Source organism: Gekko japonicus, unplaced genomic scaffold (assembly GCF_001447785.1).
Source record: "Gekko japonicus isolate JY-2015 unplaced genomic scaffold, Gekko_japonicus_V1.1 scaffold78, whole genome shotgun sequence".
Lineage (NCBI taxonomy): Eukaryota > Metazoa > Chordata > Lepidosauria > Squamata > Gekkonidae > Gekko > Gekko japonicus.
Genome location: NW_015165236.1, coordinates 781,703 through 796,580, shown reverse-complemented (window position 1 = coordinate 796,580; position 14,878 = coordinate 781,703). Strand labels below are relative to the sequence as shown.

The 14,878-nt window shown below is 50.2% G+C and overlaps 1 protein-coding gene across 1 annotated transcript; it reads left to right on the top strand.

Annotated features, from left to right (window-relative positions):
- Nucleotides 1–268: 268 nt before the first annotated feature.
- FOPNL (FGFR1OP N-terminal like) lies at nucleotides 269–10,778 on the top strand. The gene is made up of 5 exons (XM_015409939.1): nucleotides 269–299; nucleotides 5,172–5,369; nucleotides 6,568–6,652; nucleotides 9,301–9,440; nucleotides 10,426–10,778. The coding sequence occupies exons 1-5, from the start codon at nucleotides 272–274 to the stop codon at nucleotides 10,491–10,493; spliced, it is 519 nt and encodes a 172-aa protein (XP_015265425.1). The 5' UTR covers nucleotides 269–271; the 3' UTR covers nucleotides 10,494–10,778.
- The last annotated feature ends 4,100 nt before the right edge of the window (nucleotides 10,779–14,878 follow it).

Genomic DNA, 14,878 nt, shown 5'->3' with positions numbered 1-14,878 from the left:
CTTTCCTCTTTGCAGAGAATCGCCGCCATACGAAAGATTCTCCCAACAAGGGAGGAAAGAAGGTGAAGAAGCCCCTCCACGCTGATTGGCCGAGCTCGCAGCCAATGGGGAGCGCGCAACGGACGCCGGCCGGCAGGAGGGGGCGCGGCTTCTCGCGCCCGCTCGCCCGAGAGCTTCTGGGTCGCGGTTGCTCGGGCAGCCGGCTTGTTGACATCCGGGAACTTTCCATTCCGCCCCCGGCGGCTTCCGGTTTCCGTTGCCCCTTTCCAAGATGGCGACCATAACTGAGTTGAAAGCAGGTAGGGCAGGAAATAAAGACCTCTCCCCCCCCCTCTTTTTTCTTCTTCTTGTGTTGGAGGGGCTACTCCTTAAAGGGCCTCAAGCCTTCTCCCCCCCCCCTCCAGAGCTCCTGTCTTTGGAATGGCTGCATGCATGGCAGGCAGAAGTTGCACAGGGATTTGCACAGCTGCAAATGAATGGGGTGGGGGAGGCAGGTGGAAAGCTCGATTAGGAGAATGGCATTTTTTTAAAAAAAATTATAATTATGGGGTCTATCTCTTTCCTTTTGGCATGCAGCCTTCAAGGCAACTTGCAAAGGTGGTGGTGGGGAGAGAGACCCTTCACTAAATCAGAATAAAAACATCCATAAATCAGCAGTAAAACCACAGAGGGTAAGACTAGCAGCAGCAATAAGAATACAGTAAAGAATAGCAGGGGAAACTATATGTTATTTTATTTTTTTTGGCCCCCCGTAGGGGATTTTTTAATTTGCATTTTCTACAAACTGCATAGAAACAAGGACTACATACTATGGGTGAAAGTAAAGAAAAACCTCTAAAAACCCAAGCAATGGTGGTCATATACATTGTTTATAAATTTAGCTTAACATTTATATAAGCTTTTTACTTTGCTACAAACTTTCTTCATGCTATTACTAGAATCTCCAGCAAATCTGACTATATAAAGAGCTCTATAAAGGAATGCTTTCAGTTCATTATACCGAGAGCCCAGAGATCAATAACAACTCATTTTCTTTTGCTTTTTATTTCTCAGTCTATAGCTTAATTAAATTAAGGTAAATTAAACTATATGTTATTTTTATGATATTCAGTTATGTTGCCATTGCAAGCATGAAATTAGCGATGTTTTCTTTTGGTGGCAATTTGCTGCCGGTGACAATTTAAATGCTTGATGGGGACATAACAGAAGATGTTAGGGGTACGGGGGGGGCAATTCTCAGATGCTGGTTTCTTTTTTGTGCATGGAGTGTTGTTTTTGCAGTGATCTGCTTGCTACCCCACCCTTAATTGTCTGATCAGTTCATTGCAGCAAAATTAAACAGAAGCCCCATGGCACCTTAAAGACTGCATTTTTATAAAGTGCCTGGTGGACTTAAGTGCGCGGAGAACTGGGTTTCATTCCCCACTCCTCCTCCACTTGCAGCTGCTGGATGACCTTGGGCAAGCCATAATTCTGTCAGAGCTGTTCTTGAAAAAGAGCAGTTTCTCTCGGAGTTCTCTCAGCCCCACCTACCTCACAGGGTGTCTGTTGTGGGGAGGGAAAGGGGAAGGAGCTTGTAAGCCGCTCTGAGACTCCAAGTGAAGAGTGGGATATAAATCCAATCTCCTCCTCCTAATTCTCTTCTTTCTTGTGTACTAAGAAGCTTAAACAAGTTGCCAGCTGTTCGTAAAACAGGCAAACTGAAATGATGGCTTCCTGATAATGCCTGGTGATTTCCCTCTCCTGCTCAAGTCTACGTTTCCAGTGTCTTGCCTTTCACTCCTCTGAAACTGGTAGACTTGAATCCATATTTTTGCATGTTTGCCAATTACTTTTAAAAATGAAATTACTCATTCCCCAACTGTCTCTGTTGATCAGCTTCCTGCTCTGGTAAATTGCTTTCCCTATTTTATGCTTTCTGGGAATGCTGTTGTAAAAGGTTTCTGGATTTCTTCCAGGGGGCCTCTCTCCCTCTCTTGTGCATTTATATAAATGACAGGGTACTTTACAGTTCACAGTCTGCTGTTTCATATCATGCAACTGTGGAGGTATATGCTAAAAGAGAGGGCAGTGTGGGTAACAAATTTTTAGCCAAAAGAATGAACTTCTCCCTGGCCTTTAAATCAATAGGAGACTGGTGTTTGCCTACTAAATGAATGCAGGAGATGCAGGGCAGAGTAGAACAATGTCTAAGCGAGAAACGGAAGCAGCCTAAGCAGGGATCTTTGTTGTGAGAACTGGGATGTTTAAACAGCTAGATTCAAGTCCCGTAGCACCTTAGAGACCAACAGGATTTTGAGGGGTATAAGCTTTTGAGAATCCCCTCTTTAGATACCTTTAACTCATGAGAGCTTACACCCTGTAAATCTTGTTGGTTTCTAAGGTGCTACGGAACTCAAAAACCGAGCTATTCTACTCACTTCCCTGTGAAATGATCTTGATGTATAAACATAGAATCATGGAGTTGGAAGGTACCTCCAGGGTCATGTAGTTTAACCCCCTGCACAATGCAGGGAATTCACAAATACCCCCCCCCCCTACACACACACAGTGACCCCTGTTCCATGCCCAGAAGATCCCTAGTCAAACTGGCCTGGAGAGCAATGGCTTCCTGACCCCAAAGTGGCAGTCAGCATTTCCATGGGCATGTAAGAAAGGGCCATGAGAACTAAGCACTGAGGCAACCCTTCTTGCCCTCCCTTCTCACGATCTGGCCAAGTTCACAGGATCCACATTGCTGTCAGATGGCCATCTAGCCTCTGTTTCAAAACCTCCCAAGAAGGAGAGCCCACCACCTCCCGAGGAAGCCTATTCCACTGAGGAACCTCTCTGACTGTCAGGAAGTTTTTCCTTGTGTTTAGCCGAAAACTCTTGTGATTTAATTTCAACTCGTTGGTTCTGGTCCGACCTTCTGGGGCAACAGAAGACAACTCCGCACCATCCTTGTACTTGAAGATGGTGATCCTATCACCTCTCAGTCGTCTGCTCACCAGGCTAAACATACCCAGCTCCTTCACCCTTTCCTCAAAGGACTTGGTCTCCAGATATGTTTCTGTTTTTGTCTGTGAAATGTTGGAACATACAGTAAAGTTGTATCTGGTGCTGGTGCAAAGTCAGATGTGCCAAACCCTTAAGCTTATTGCTCTGTCTCATGGGGAGTGCCATGGCGACAGCCCCCGTGCCTGGCAGGACCCTTCCCCTTTCCCCAGAGCCAGAAGCCCAGCAACAGCCAGAGGTGTCAACCTGGCCAGTTGGTGCGCACATGCCCAAAGACACCTGGCTGGATGCCTGTGATGCTAACTGAATGTTCTCGAGAATCAAGTGCTGGATAATAAGCCCTGACCTGGATAGCCCAGGCAAGCCTGATCTCGCCAGAAGCTAAGCAGTGCCGACCCCGGCAAGTTCCTGGATGGGAGACCTCCAAGGAATACCAGGGCTGGGACGCAGAGACAGGGTATCAAGCCAACTCTGTGAAACGTCCTTGTAATGATCTCATGTTTGGGTGTGTGTGTTTGGGGAGAGCCAGTTTGGTGTAGTGGTTAAGTGTGTGGACTCTAATCTGGGAGAACCGGGTTTGATTCCCCACTCCTCCACTTGCACCTAGCTGGATGACCTTGGGCAAGCCACAGTTCTGTCAGAGCTGTCCTTGAAAAAGCAGTTTCTGTCAGAGTTCTCTCAGCCCCACCTGGCTTACAGGGTGTCTGTTGTGGGGAGGGGAAGAGAAAGGAGTTTGTAAGCCGCTCTGAGACTCCTTTGGGTAGTGAAGGGCGGGGTATAAATCCAATCTCTTCTTCTCTTTTAAATGTTTAGTGTGAATGCAGTAATATGAGAAGAGTGACAGAGGGTGAGAAGTGTGATTTGATTGGCTACTGACTGAGAGTGTGGGAGGAGGAGGAGATGTTCTGAGATGATTCTGTGTGTGTGTCTATGAGGGGATTCTGTGATATGAGAGAGACAAGTATGGAAGAGTTTTGAAGAGTCTGTGTGACTCTGAGAGTTGTGCAGGATTCTGTGTGTGAAGCTTGAAGAGAGAACATAGTCTGTGTGACTATGGAATTCTGAGTCTAATTCTTTGTGAATTAGAGCAACAGTTTAGGCTGTGTGACTAAGAGAGTTGATTCTATTCAGTGTGAATAAAACAAAGAGACTAGCCTGTGTGGCTATATATATGAGTGTATAAGCCTGCAGTGGCTCAAGTGGTTAAGACACTGAACTGCAGGCTGTGGAAGGTCGGTAGTTCAGCAGTTCGAGACCCGAGTGCCGCATGACGGAGTGAGCTCCCGTCTCTAGTTCCAGCTCCTGCCAACCTAGCAGTTCGAAAGCAAGAAATTGCAAGTAGATAAATAGGTACCACTTCGGTGGGAAGGTAACAGAGTTCCATGCGCCTTGGTGTTTAGTCATGCTGGCCACATGACCACGGAAACATCTTCGGACAGCGCTGGCTCTTCGGCTTTGAAACGTAGATGAGCACCGCAACCCTAGAGTCGGACTCGACTGACTTTTGAGCAAGGGAACCTTTACCTTTACCTTTTATAAGCCTGTCAGAGTGGAGTTTGGAGTTTGAGAGACTGTTTGTAGCACCAAGCTTTGCCAGTTATATTTACAAGTTCCTTTCGTCAGCAACTGTTCAAAATAACCACAACCTATTTTGTTCTTTATTAAATAAAAAAAATCAATTTTTGGTTAAACTTATCCCAGAAATCAGTACAGTACTTCCTCAGGGCCACATAGTCCTCTGAAGTGCCCAGACCCTAGGTCATACTACCAAAAGATAGAGATTTGGAATTCCCGGTGGCAGCATAAAACTACCAAGTTTATGTACTCAGAGAGTGTTTAAAGGTAAAACCGTTTCCCCTATAAGCAAGAACCTCACAGTCCTAGCCCAACTAGGGGTCACCAGAAAGTCACCATGACTTCTAGGCTCGCAAGCACGCACACACGCACACACACACAAACAAGTGCTGGATAATAAAACTTTTACTGTATATCCCGTCCCCAGCCTTGGAAGCTACTTGCTTTGAAGTTGCTCTAGGGAAAGGTTTTTTTTTTTATCATGCCTTGATACAGGAGCCCTGTTGGATTCCTGGACCAGCAAGTTAAAGTGCTCTCCAAGGATAGTGCATGCAGTTAGGTTTCTCGTAACGGAAGAATACCCGGTTTTGTGCCCCCAGTTTTAAAAGATACACTGGAGAAACGAGGGATTCTGGGGCAAATCAAAGCGAGGGTCCGAGCAGAGGTGTTCAATGCGCTGGACGACCAAAGCGAACTGCGACCGCTATTGTCCCACGAAAATCTTCTGATCAACGAACTGATCCGTGAATACTTGGAATTCAACAAGTACAAGTATGCTGCGTCTGTGCTAACGGCAGGTAAGCATTTCTCTGACGCCCTTTCTCAATATTGTAGCAGGACCAACGTTTTAGAAGTGGATATGTACAAAATATTGCAGTAGTTGTTCGTTCAGATAGATCTAGAAACAGTAACGTTTGAAAAGTCTGGGTGAGGGGCCACATTTTGGTGGTAGAGCATCTGCTTGGCATGCAGAAGGTCCCAGGTTCAGTCCCCGGCATCTCCAGTTAACAAGGACCATGCAGTTGGTGATGGGAAAGACCTCCGCCTGAGACCTTAGCTGTCAAGAAGAGCTGTGGCTCAGTGGAAGAGCCTCTGCTTGGCATGCAGAAGGTCCCAGGTTCAATCCCCGGTTATCTCCAGTTAACAAGGACCAGGCGGGAGGTGATGGGAAAGACCTCCGCCTGAGACCCTGGAGAGCTGTCAAGAGGGGCCATGGCTCAGTGGCAGAGCCTCTGCTTGGCATGCAGAAGGTCCCCAGTTCAATCCCCGGCTGCATCTCCAGTTAAAAAGGACCAGGCAGGAGGTGACGGGAAAGAGCTTGATCTGCCTGAGACCCTGGAGATGTGAGTAGTGCTGACCTTGGTAGAAGAGTAACTTCGTGTGTCCGTGTAAATGACGGTTCATAAGCCTGTTCTAAAAAGTAATGGCCTCATGTTTATGCTTCTGTGGTGTACTAGTCACAATAACTAAATGGAACCTCCATGTTCAAAGGCTAAACAGTTGGATAAGCATATGGAGCAGAGGTCCATCAGTGGCTCTTAGCCGCAACGTCTAGACAGGAACTCTCAGTCTGGGGCAAGGGATGCTCTGTATTCTTGGTGCCTGGGAGCGGGGGGGAGGGCAACAGTGGGAGGGGCTTCTAGTGTCCTGGCCCCACTGCTGGACCTCCTGATGGCACCTGGTGTTTTCGGGCCCCTGTGTGACACAAAGAGTGTTGGACTGGATGGGCCGTTGGCCTGACCCAGCATTGGCTTCTCTTATGTTCTCTTCTGTTCTGAGGCAATCACCCCCTGAATACCCATGCTGGGGGTGGGGGGGGCGCAACGGCGTAGGGAAGCTCTTCCTCCGTGCCCTGCTTGTAGACCTTGTTGGGGCATCTGGTTGGTTGTCGGGTGACACACGGTGCTGGGCTAGAAGGACCCACCGGTCTGACTCCGGCCGGCTGCTCTTCTGCTGACAGCCTTAAACTGACACAGACGTGCCTTTAATCTTCAGAATCCGGCCAGCCAGAGGTTCCCTTGGACAGAGACTTTCTGGTGAAGGAGCTAAACATAGTCGAAGATCCAAGCAGCAGATCAGTGTAAGATAATGCGTATGATGTATGTTTCATTATTATTTACTGATTTCCTTCATATATACCCCGCCTTTCTCTCTAATGGGGACCCAAAGCGGCTCACGTCATTCTCTTTTCCTCCGTTTTACCCACACGGCAACCCTGTGAGGTAGGTTAGGCCAAGAGTGTGCGACTGGCCCAAGAACATCCAGCGAGCTGCCGTGGGGATTCGAACCTGGGCCTCCAAGGTCCCAGCACTCTGACCACTACACCTCGCTGGCTCTCCAGTTTGGGGTTGTGGTTAAGTGCACGGACTCTAATCTGAGAGAACCGTGTTTGATTCCCCACGCCTCCACATGCAGCTGCTGGTGTGACCCTGGGTCAGTCACAAGTTCTTTCAGAGCTGGCAGTCCTTGAGAGAGCTCTCTCAGCCCCGCCTCCCTCACAGGGTGTCTGTTGTGGGGAGGGGAAGGGAAAGGAGTTTGTAAGCCGCTCTGAGACTCCTTTGGGTAGTGAAGGGCAGAGTATAAATCCAATCTCTCTTCCTCCTCCTCCTCCTCCTCCTTGTGGATTTTTCCTGCTCTCGCTGGCATTCACCTTCACATCATGAACGCCTGCAGCACTGACAGTGCAGGGTTTGAGAATGTGACCGCCACCACTGCCTGGGAAGGCTTTTGAAGTGGATCTTTCTAACGAAAGACTATGTAAACAGCTCAACCTATTCTAGTCACAGTTTGTGGTATTAGCCTTAAGAGGTTTAAATTCCGGGAGGGTTTTCCCCACCCCCTCCCCCCGGTGTTTGGTTTGCAGCTCTTTGGTACGTAGCCCACGGCATTCTCTAAGAGCGCTTTCTTGGGCTCGGAGGGCCTGCCGTGGTGTACATCTGCTTAAGATCACTCCGCACTTAGATTCCCCTGTTGAAAAGGTCATAAGCACAACCAGAGACTCGGGCTTCCTCACTCGCTGCCGTCTCTAATCGGTCCACTTTTTAGGAATTTCCGCTGGCTCTTCTGAACGTGTCTTTTATCAGACCATCACCTTGTTACCGATGTTGCCTCATTTTCACTTCAGCTTCAGACGACTTCTCCCTGAATAGACTTCATCATCTCATTTATCCGTCGTAGTCACACAGAGAGTTAACACTGGAAACACTCAGGGCTCTTTTTGTAGAAAAAGCCCAGCAGGAACTCATTAGCATAATAGGTCACACCCAACAGCAAAACTCATTAGCCTATTAGGCCACACCCCTGGCAGCACAGCTCATTAGCCTATGAGGCCGCACCCCCATGTTACCAGAAGTGTGGTCACCCAGCCACACCCACCTTTTGCTTCTTATTCTGTTCACCTTGTTTGTGGTCAAAACCCAGGGCCTTTTCTTGTAGCAGGAACTCCTTTGCATGGTAGGCCACACACCCCTACTGTAGCCAATCCTAATGAGTTTCTGCTCTTGGGTGTGGCCCATTATGCTAATGAGTTCCTGCTGGGCGTGGCCAACTCAGGAGCCAGCCGGAACTCCGTTCCTGTGCGTTCCTGCCCCAAAATAGCCCTGCTCACGATGGTATTCACACCTGACGTCTGTCTCAGCCCCCTTGTGATCTTCCCCTTCATTAGAATTCCCAGTCTGATTTCCCTCCAGGTGGTTGAGGAAATGAGCTGTTGCATAGCCTCAGTAACTCCGTCTTAGTTACAGGCTGGTGCTTGGGTGCTGTGGGGGGACGGCTGTCAGGACGCTCCCAAGAGAGCATTCCTCTCTCTCATGCTTGTTAGCGGCTCTTCTCCAGGAAGCCTGTGTTGTTTCCTCTCCCCACTAGACCCCAGGTGTAAGATACCCCGGCTCATCCTACTATTTGGGATAGCGTAATTATAGCTTTTCTATCTGGATGGGGGATACACTTCTGGGTAGCAGTCTGTGTGAACAGGATCTTGGGGTATGGGTGGACCATAAGTTAAATATGAGCAGCTAGTGTGATGCTGTGACAAAAAAGGCTAATGCGATCTTGTGGTGTATCAACAGAGGCATAACTTCCAAATCGCAAGATGTGATAGTCCAGCCGTGCACTGCATAGGTCAAGCCACACCCAGAGTCTTGTGTGCAGTTCTGGAGGCCTCACTTCAAAGAGGATGTGGACAGAATGGAGCGGGTGCAGAGGAGAGGGACGGGGATGATCGGGGGCCTGGAGACCAAGAAGCCCTACGAGCAAAGGCTGAGGGACTTGGGCATGTTCAGTCTGGAGAAGAGGAGGCGGAGGGGGGACATGGTTGTTCTCTTTAAGTCTTTGAAGGGCTGTCCCTTAGAGGAGGGCTGTTCCTGTGGGCAGCAGAGGAGAGGACTCGCAATTAAAGGATTAAATTAAGGGCGGGAAGGTACCGGCTGGATTTCAGGGAAAACTTTTTAATAGCACGAGTTGTGCGACAGTGGAATCGGCTGCCTCTGGAGGTAGTGAGCCCCCCCCCCCCTCACTGGCAGTCCTTAAGCAGCAGCTGGACAAACACTTCTCAGGGATGCTCTAGACCGATCCTGTATTGAGTTAGGTTAGTGTTCTGTTTTGGAGTCCACAGGAAAACCAGCCAGGGGAGCTCTCTTGTACGAGACCCAGGGAGATGCGTGGAAGCTCTGCCCTTCTTTCTCCTGCTGCCTGGATCCCTCCACTTAGGAGTTCTTTCTCTCTTGACAGGCCGCTTCTGTACGGGATCGTAGCCCAGCTGTTGCAGGCCGATAAAGGAGAAAAGGCCCGCCAGACATTCCCCAGGTCGCCGTCCCTGCAGTTTTCAAGGTGGAATTACAGCAAGCCAGCTCACCACAGGAGCCAAATGGGTACGGTGCGGCGCCTCTGCCTCGTGTGCATGGGTGTTTTATATATAATACAGTAATAATAATAATCTTTCAATTTATTAATCGCTCAATCCTGTAGAGCTGCTGGCTCTGAGCGATTTACAGTTACACATTCACAAGGGACCAACAATGATTCATAGGGGTAAGGGAGGACAACACATATAAATCTTTAAATCGCACACGTTCGCAGCTGACGGGGATTTTGTTTCAGCTGTAGACTAGACATGTTCCAGACGGCATTTTCCCCTCGGCTTGGCTTGATGATATCAGCTTTCTCCAGGACTGCTTCGAGTCACAACGCCGCACTGCCACCGCCTGGCCGGAACGGCCCATTACAGGCTTCTTGATGCCAAAGAGATCTTTCCAGGCTTCCGATCTTACGAGCTGGACATTCCGTTCGCCGGCTAACACCTCCACCGCTGGGAGGTTTAGTGTGCCCACCCTCTCTAAGGAGTGGTGCCCATTTTATCTACTCGCCGAAGCTTTCGAACCGCTGGGTGGACAGCGAGCTGGGGACAAGGCTGGTAGCTCACACCAGCACGGGGCTAGAACTGACAGCCGTTCTGTTCAGCTCAGATGTTACTTATAACCAGAGGATAGTCCCACATACCTCATGGGGTGTCTGTTGGGGAGAGAGGAAAGGAAGGAGATTGTAAGCCGCTCTGAGACTCCTTTGGGTAGTGAAGGGCCGGGTACAAAACCAACCTTCTGTTGGGGTGAAAGCAACTAAGCAAACAGGGCAAGTGGACTCCCTGGTGGGATTGTGGCCGAGGACATTTTGGGGTGGGTTGCAGGGAGAAGTAGCACCCTGTGACATTCCAGATCAGCACACCCCAATGAGATTTCAGTCAAAAGACTGCTTTGAGTGGCTCCGCTCAGGAACCATCTTTCTGCCTTCTACTGGGCTTTGCAGTCTGTGTTCCAATGAGCCACACACAGCAGGTCTCCATCCCTGTTTATCTTTCAGCCACAGTTCCAGAGGCGGCTGGCCCAGGCCTCGAAGGTCCGTCAGCTTTACGCGGCATGCCAAGATGAAGGAACAAACTGCGCAGCTGGTCTTCGGTCCCTAGCTCCCCTGATCCAGCGCTTCTTAAATGTGTGAAGGACCCGTTTGTCCCTGTGGCGTGGCTCCGTATGGGTAAGGACTGTTGAAGGAAATGCCTTATTTCTGAACAACTCCCGGCTGAGGCCGGCTCTGTGGGGCCAGGCCAAGAATTGCCTTTGCAAACTCCAAGGACTTTGGGGAGGTAAAATGACACGCTCGTTAGCGTGCAAACGCAAGAACCTGAGAGATTTATCATCCCAGTGTTTTCTGCTGTTCCACATGCTATCGGTTTCCGATTTTTTATGAAAATACATTTTGGACAAATATGAATAAAAGCTAATTTACTTTGACCTCTTGGTTTGTAAGGGTGTCCAGTAATTTAACCATGATTGGGTGGAAGTAGTGAGCTGATGGGTGCGTCCGCCATTAATGGGTGGAAAGTTAATTCTTACAACAGAATTACGTTGGGGAGGGGCTGTGGCTCAGTGGCAGAGCCTCTGCTTGGCATGCAGAAGGTCCCAGGTTCAATCCCCGGCAGCATCTACAGTTAAAAAGGACCATGCAGGAGGTTATGGGAAAGACCTCCGCCTGAGACCCTGGAGAGCTGTCCAGAGGGGCTGTGAGTCAATGGCAGAGCCTCTGCTTGGCATGCAGAAGGTCCCAGGCTCAATCCACGGCAGCATCTCCAGTTAAAAAGGACCAGGCTGCAGGTGATGGGAAAGACCTCCATCTGAGACCCTGGAGACCTGTAAAGAGGGTCTGTGGCTCAGTGGCAGAGCCTCTGCTTGGCATGCAGAAGGTCCCAGGTTCAGTCCCCAGCAGCATCTCCAGTTAAAAAGGACCATGCAGGAGGTTATGGGAAAGACCTCCGCCTGAGACCCTGGAGAGCTGTCCAGAGGGGCTGTGAGTCAATGGCAGAGCCTCTGCTTGGCATGCAGAAGGTCCTAGGTTCAATCCACGGCAGCATCTCCAGTTAAAAAGGACCAGGCTGCAGGTGATGGGAAAGACCTCCATCTGAGACCCTGGAGACCTGTAAAGAGGGTCTGTGGCTCAGTGGAAGAGCCTCTGCTTGGCATGCAGAGGGTCCCAGGTTCAATCCCCAGAGGCATCTGGGCAGTTTGGTGATGGGGGGAAGACCTGCACCTGTGACCCTGGAGAGCTGCTGCCAGTCTGAGTAGACAATACGGACACTGGTGGACCAATGGTCTGATTCTGTATAAGGCAGCTTCATGTGTAATTACATTAAGAATCATGTCTTATCTCTGTGGAAGCTTGAGGTATGTGTATCCCAGTGGGGAACAGACCACAGCATCAAGGCACAACGTATTTGGCCTACCGCCCCCTTTTCAGACAAGAATTACTCAGTCTCCCTTCAAGAAGTGGACAAAAAGGTGCAGCGACAAATTTGCACCCAAGGCTCCTACCACCCACCTGGATCGTTCCAGCGGCCCCCAGGGGGCGCTATTGCCCACTTTGGGAACCAGTGGAGTAAGGGCAGGGTTGCCTGTTCTTCCCAGAGATGAAAAATCAAACGTTGAGTAAGCCGTCAGAAAAGAGGATTACGTTTAAGACCTGTATATAAACTAGCGGTACAAATTGCCTGTCTGGAGGGGCCTGCATTGGCTGGCCTCAGCTGTCCTTGTGACGTCTCTGAATGTCCATAAGCATTTAGCCTGCTCTGGGGAGAGAGCCTCAAACAGCACCTACGTCTGTGGTGGCCAGTCTTTGGGCCAGCGTGGCGTAGCTCAAGTCCGGCCTGGCACCCTGGAGCTGCCTGTGCCGTGATCAGAAGAAGAAGAGAAGAGATTGGACTTATACCCCATGGCCCTTCACTACCCAAAGGAGTCTCAGAGCGGCTGACAAACTCCTTTCCCTTCCCCTCCCCACAACAGACACCCTGTGAGGTCGGTGGGGCTGAGAGAGCTCTGACAGAAACTGCTCTTTTTCAAGGACAACTCTTGTCTGAACTACGGCTTGCCCAAGGTCATCCAGCCAGGTGCCAGTGGAGGAGGAGTGGGGAATCAAACCCGGTTCTCCCAGATTAGAGTCTGTGCTCTGAAGAAGAGGAGGAGGAGGAAAAGGACATTGGATTTATACCTCGCCCTTCACTACCCAAAGGAGTCTCAGAGCGGCTTACAAACTCCTTCCCCTCCCCTCCCCACAACAGACTCTCTGTGAGGGAGGTGGGGCTGAGAGAGTTCTTTCAAGAACTGCCCTTTCAAGGACAGCTCTGACAGAACTGCGGCTTGCCCAAGGTCATCCTTGCCCAAGGTCATCCAGCAGGTGCATGTGGAGGAGTTGGGACTCAAACCTGGTTCTCCCAGATTAGAGTCCGCGCACTTAACCACCACACCAAACTCTCATGCTGTAGGAAGAAAGGGAGCTTGTGAAAGCTTATAGCAAGACCAGTGTTCCCTCTAAGCTGAGTTAGTGTGAGCTAGCTCACAGTTTTTGCGTGCACGCGCAGCCGCAGAGCGCCTTTGGAACTTTTGGCTTCCGCTGATCACCGAGGGCCACAGGCAAGCCGATTTCCCCCCAGCCTTAAAAAGAGCGCTTGCGTCCTGGCTGCCTAAAGTTGTGCTATGCTCGTGGCCGGTTGTTTCCCTGCATCAACGCAACTTGCAGGTGGAAGGGCTTCCGTCTCTCTCGCACAAATACCCACTTTTCTTTTTAACGTCGCCACACTCAGCTAAATTATCTTCCTTGAGGCAGTGCTTAGTGCAATCCAGTGCGTGTTTACTCCAAAGGACATGCTACTTGGTTCGATGAAGCTTAAAGTAAGGGTAAAGGTTCCCTTGCTCGAAAGCCAGTCGAGTCCGACTCTAGGGTTGCGGTGCTCATCTCCGTTTCAAAGCCGAAGAGCCAGCGCTGTCCAAAGACATTTCCGTGGTCATGTGGCCGGCATGACTAAACACCGAGGCGCACGGAACGCTGTTCCCTTCCCACCTAAGTGGTACCTATTTATCTACTTGCAATTTCTTGCTTTAGAACTGCTAGGTTGCCAGGAGCTGGAACTAGAGACGGGAGCTCACTCCATCATGCGGCACCCGGGTCTCGAACTGCTGAACTACTGACCTTCCACAGCCTGCAGTTCAGCATCTTAACCACTTGAGCCACTACAAGCTTACTTGCAGGTAAATGGGTGTAAGATCACAAACCCCATGCCAGTTTGGTGTTAAGTGGTTAAGTGCACGGACTCTAATCTGGGAGAACCGGGTTTGACTCCCCACTTCTTCACATGCACCTGCTGGATGACTTTGGGCAAGCCGTAGTTCTGGCATAGCTGTCCTTGAAAAAGAGCAGTTTCTGTCCAGAGCTCTCTCAGCCCCACCTCCCTCACAGGGTGTCTGTTGTGGGGAGGGGGAGGAACAGGAGTTTGTAAGCTGCTCTGAGACTCCAAGTGAAGGGCGGGGTATAAATCCATTCTCCTCCTCCTCCTCCTCCTCCTCCTCCTCTTCTTCCTCTTCTTCTTCTCCTTCTCCTCCTTCTTCATCCTTTTCACTCTCACAGCTGGGAGATGCTCATCCTGGCAGAAGCCTTCTACTGTTTTATGAGCATCTCTTTCTCCAAATGGGCTCTTTTCTTCTCGATGATCAGGGAAACTGACCCTCAGCCCCCCAAAGACTGGAGGGCAGGCAGGAGTCCGGTCCTGCGTAAGAAGCATCGTTTCCGAGGGCAGCCACGTCTGTCTGGGGTGGAAGAGCTACATTCGAGTCCGGAAGGACCTTGGAGACTTGGAGATTTTGGGGGGCTGAGCTTTCGAGAGACAAAGCTCTGATCTGACGAAGGGAGGTTTGACTCTGAAAAGCTCATACCCTGAAAAATCTTGTTGGTCTCTATGAGCGAGAAGAGGAGGAGGAGATTGGATTTATACCCCATGGCCCTTCACTACCTGAAGGAGTCTCAGAGCGGCTTACATCCCCTTCCCCTCCCCACAACAAACACCCTGTGAGGCAGGTGGGGCCGAGAGAGCTCTCTCGAGGACTGCCCTTGAGAGAACAGCTCTGAAGGAACTTGTAACTGACCCAAGGTCACACCAGCAGCTGCATCATGTGGAGGAGTGGGGAATCAAACCCGGTTCTTCCAGAACAGAGTCCGCCACTCTTACCCACTACACTAGACTGGCTCTCAGTTTGGCATTCAGCAGTGATGCTGAAGGGAAGAACGTTCCGCACATGCTCAGAGGAAGGCAACGTCTGTGGAAGGGGGAAAATACCTATCTGCTATATATTTTAATCACAGCCTTCTTCCACGGAGAACCAGCATGCACGATTCTCCCTTTCCTTGTTTTATCCTCACAACGAGCCTGCAAGGTAGGCCAAACTGTGAGCAGGTCTCTGGCCCCAGGCCACCCACGGAGCTTCCAGGATGAGTG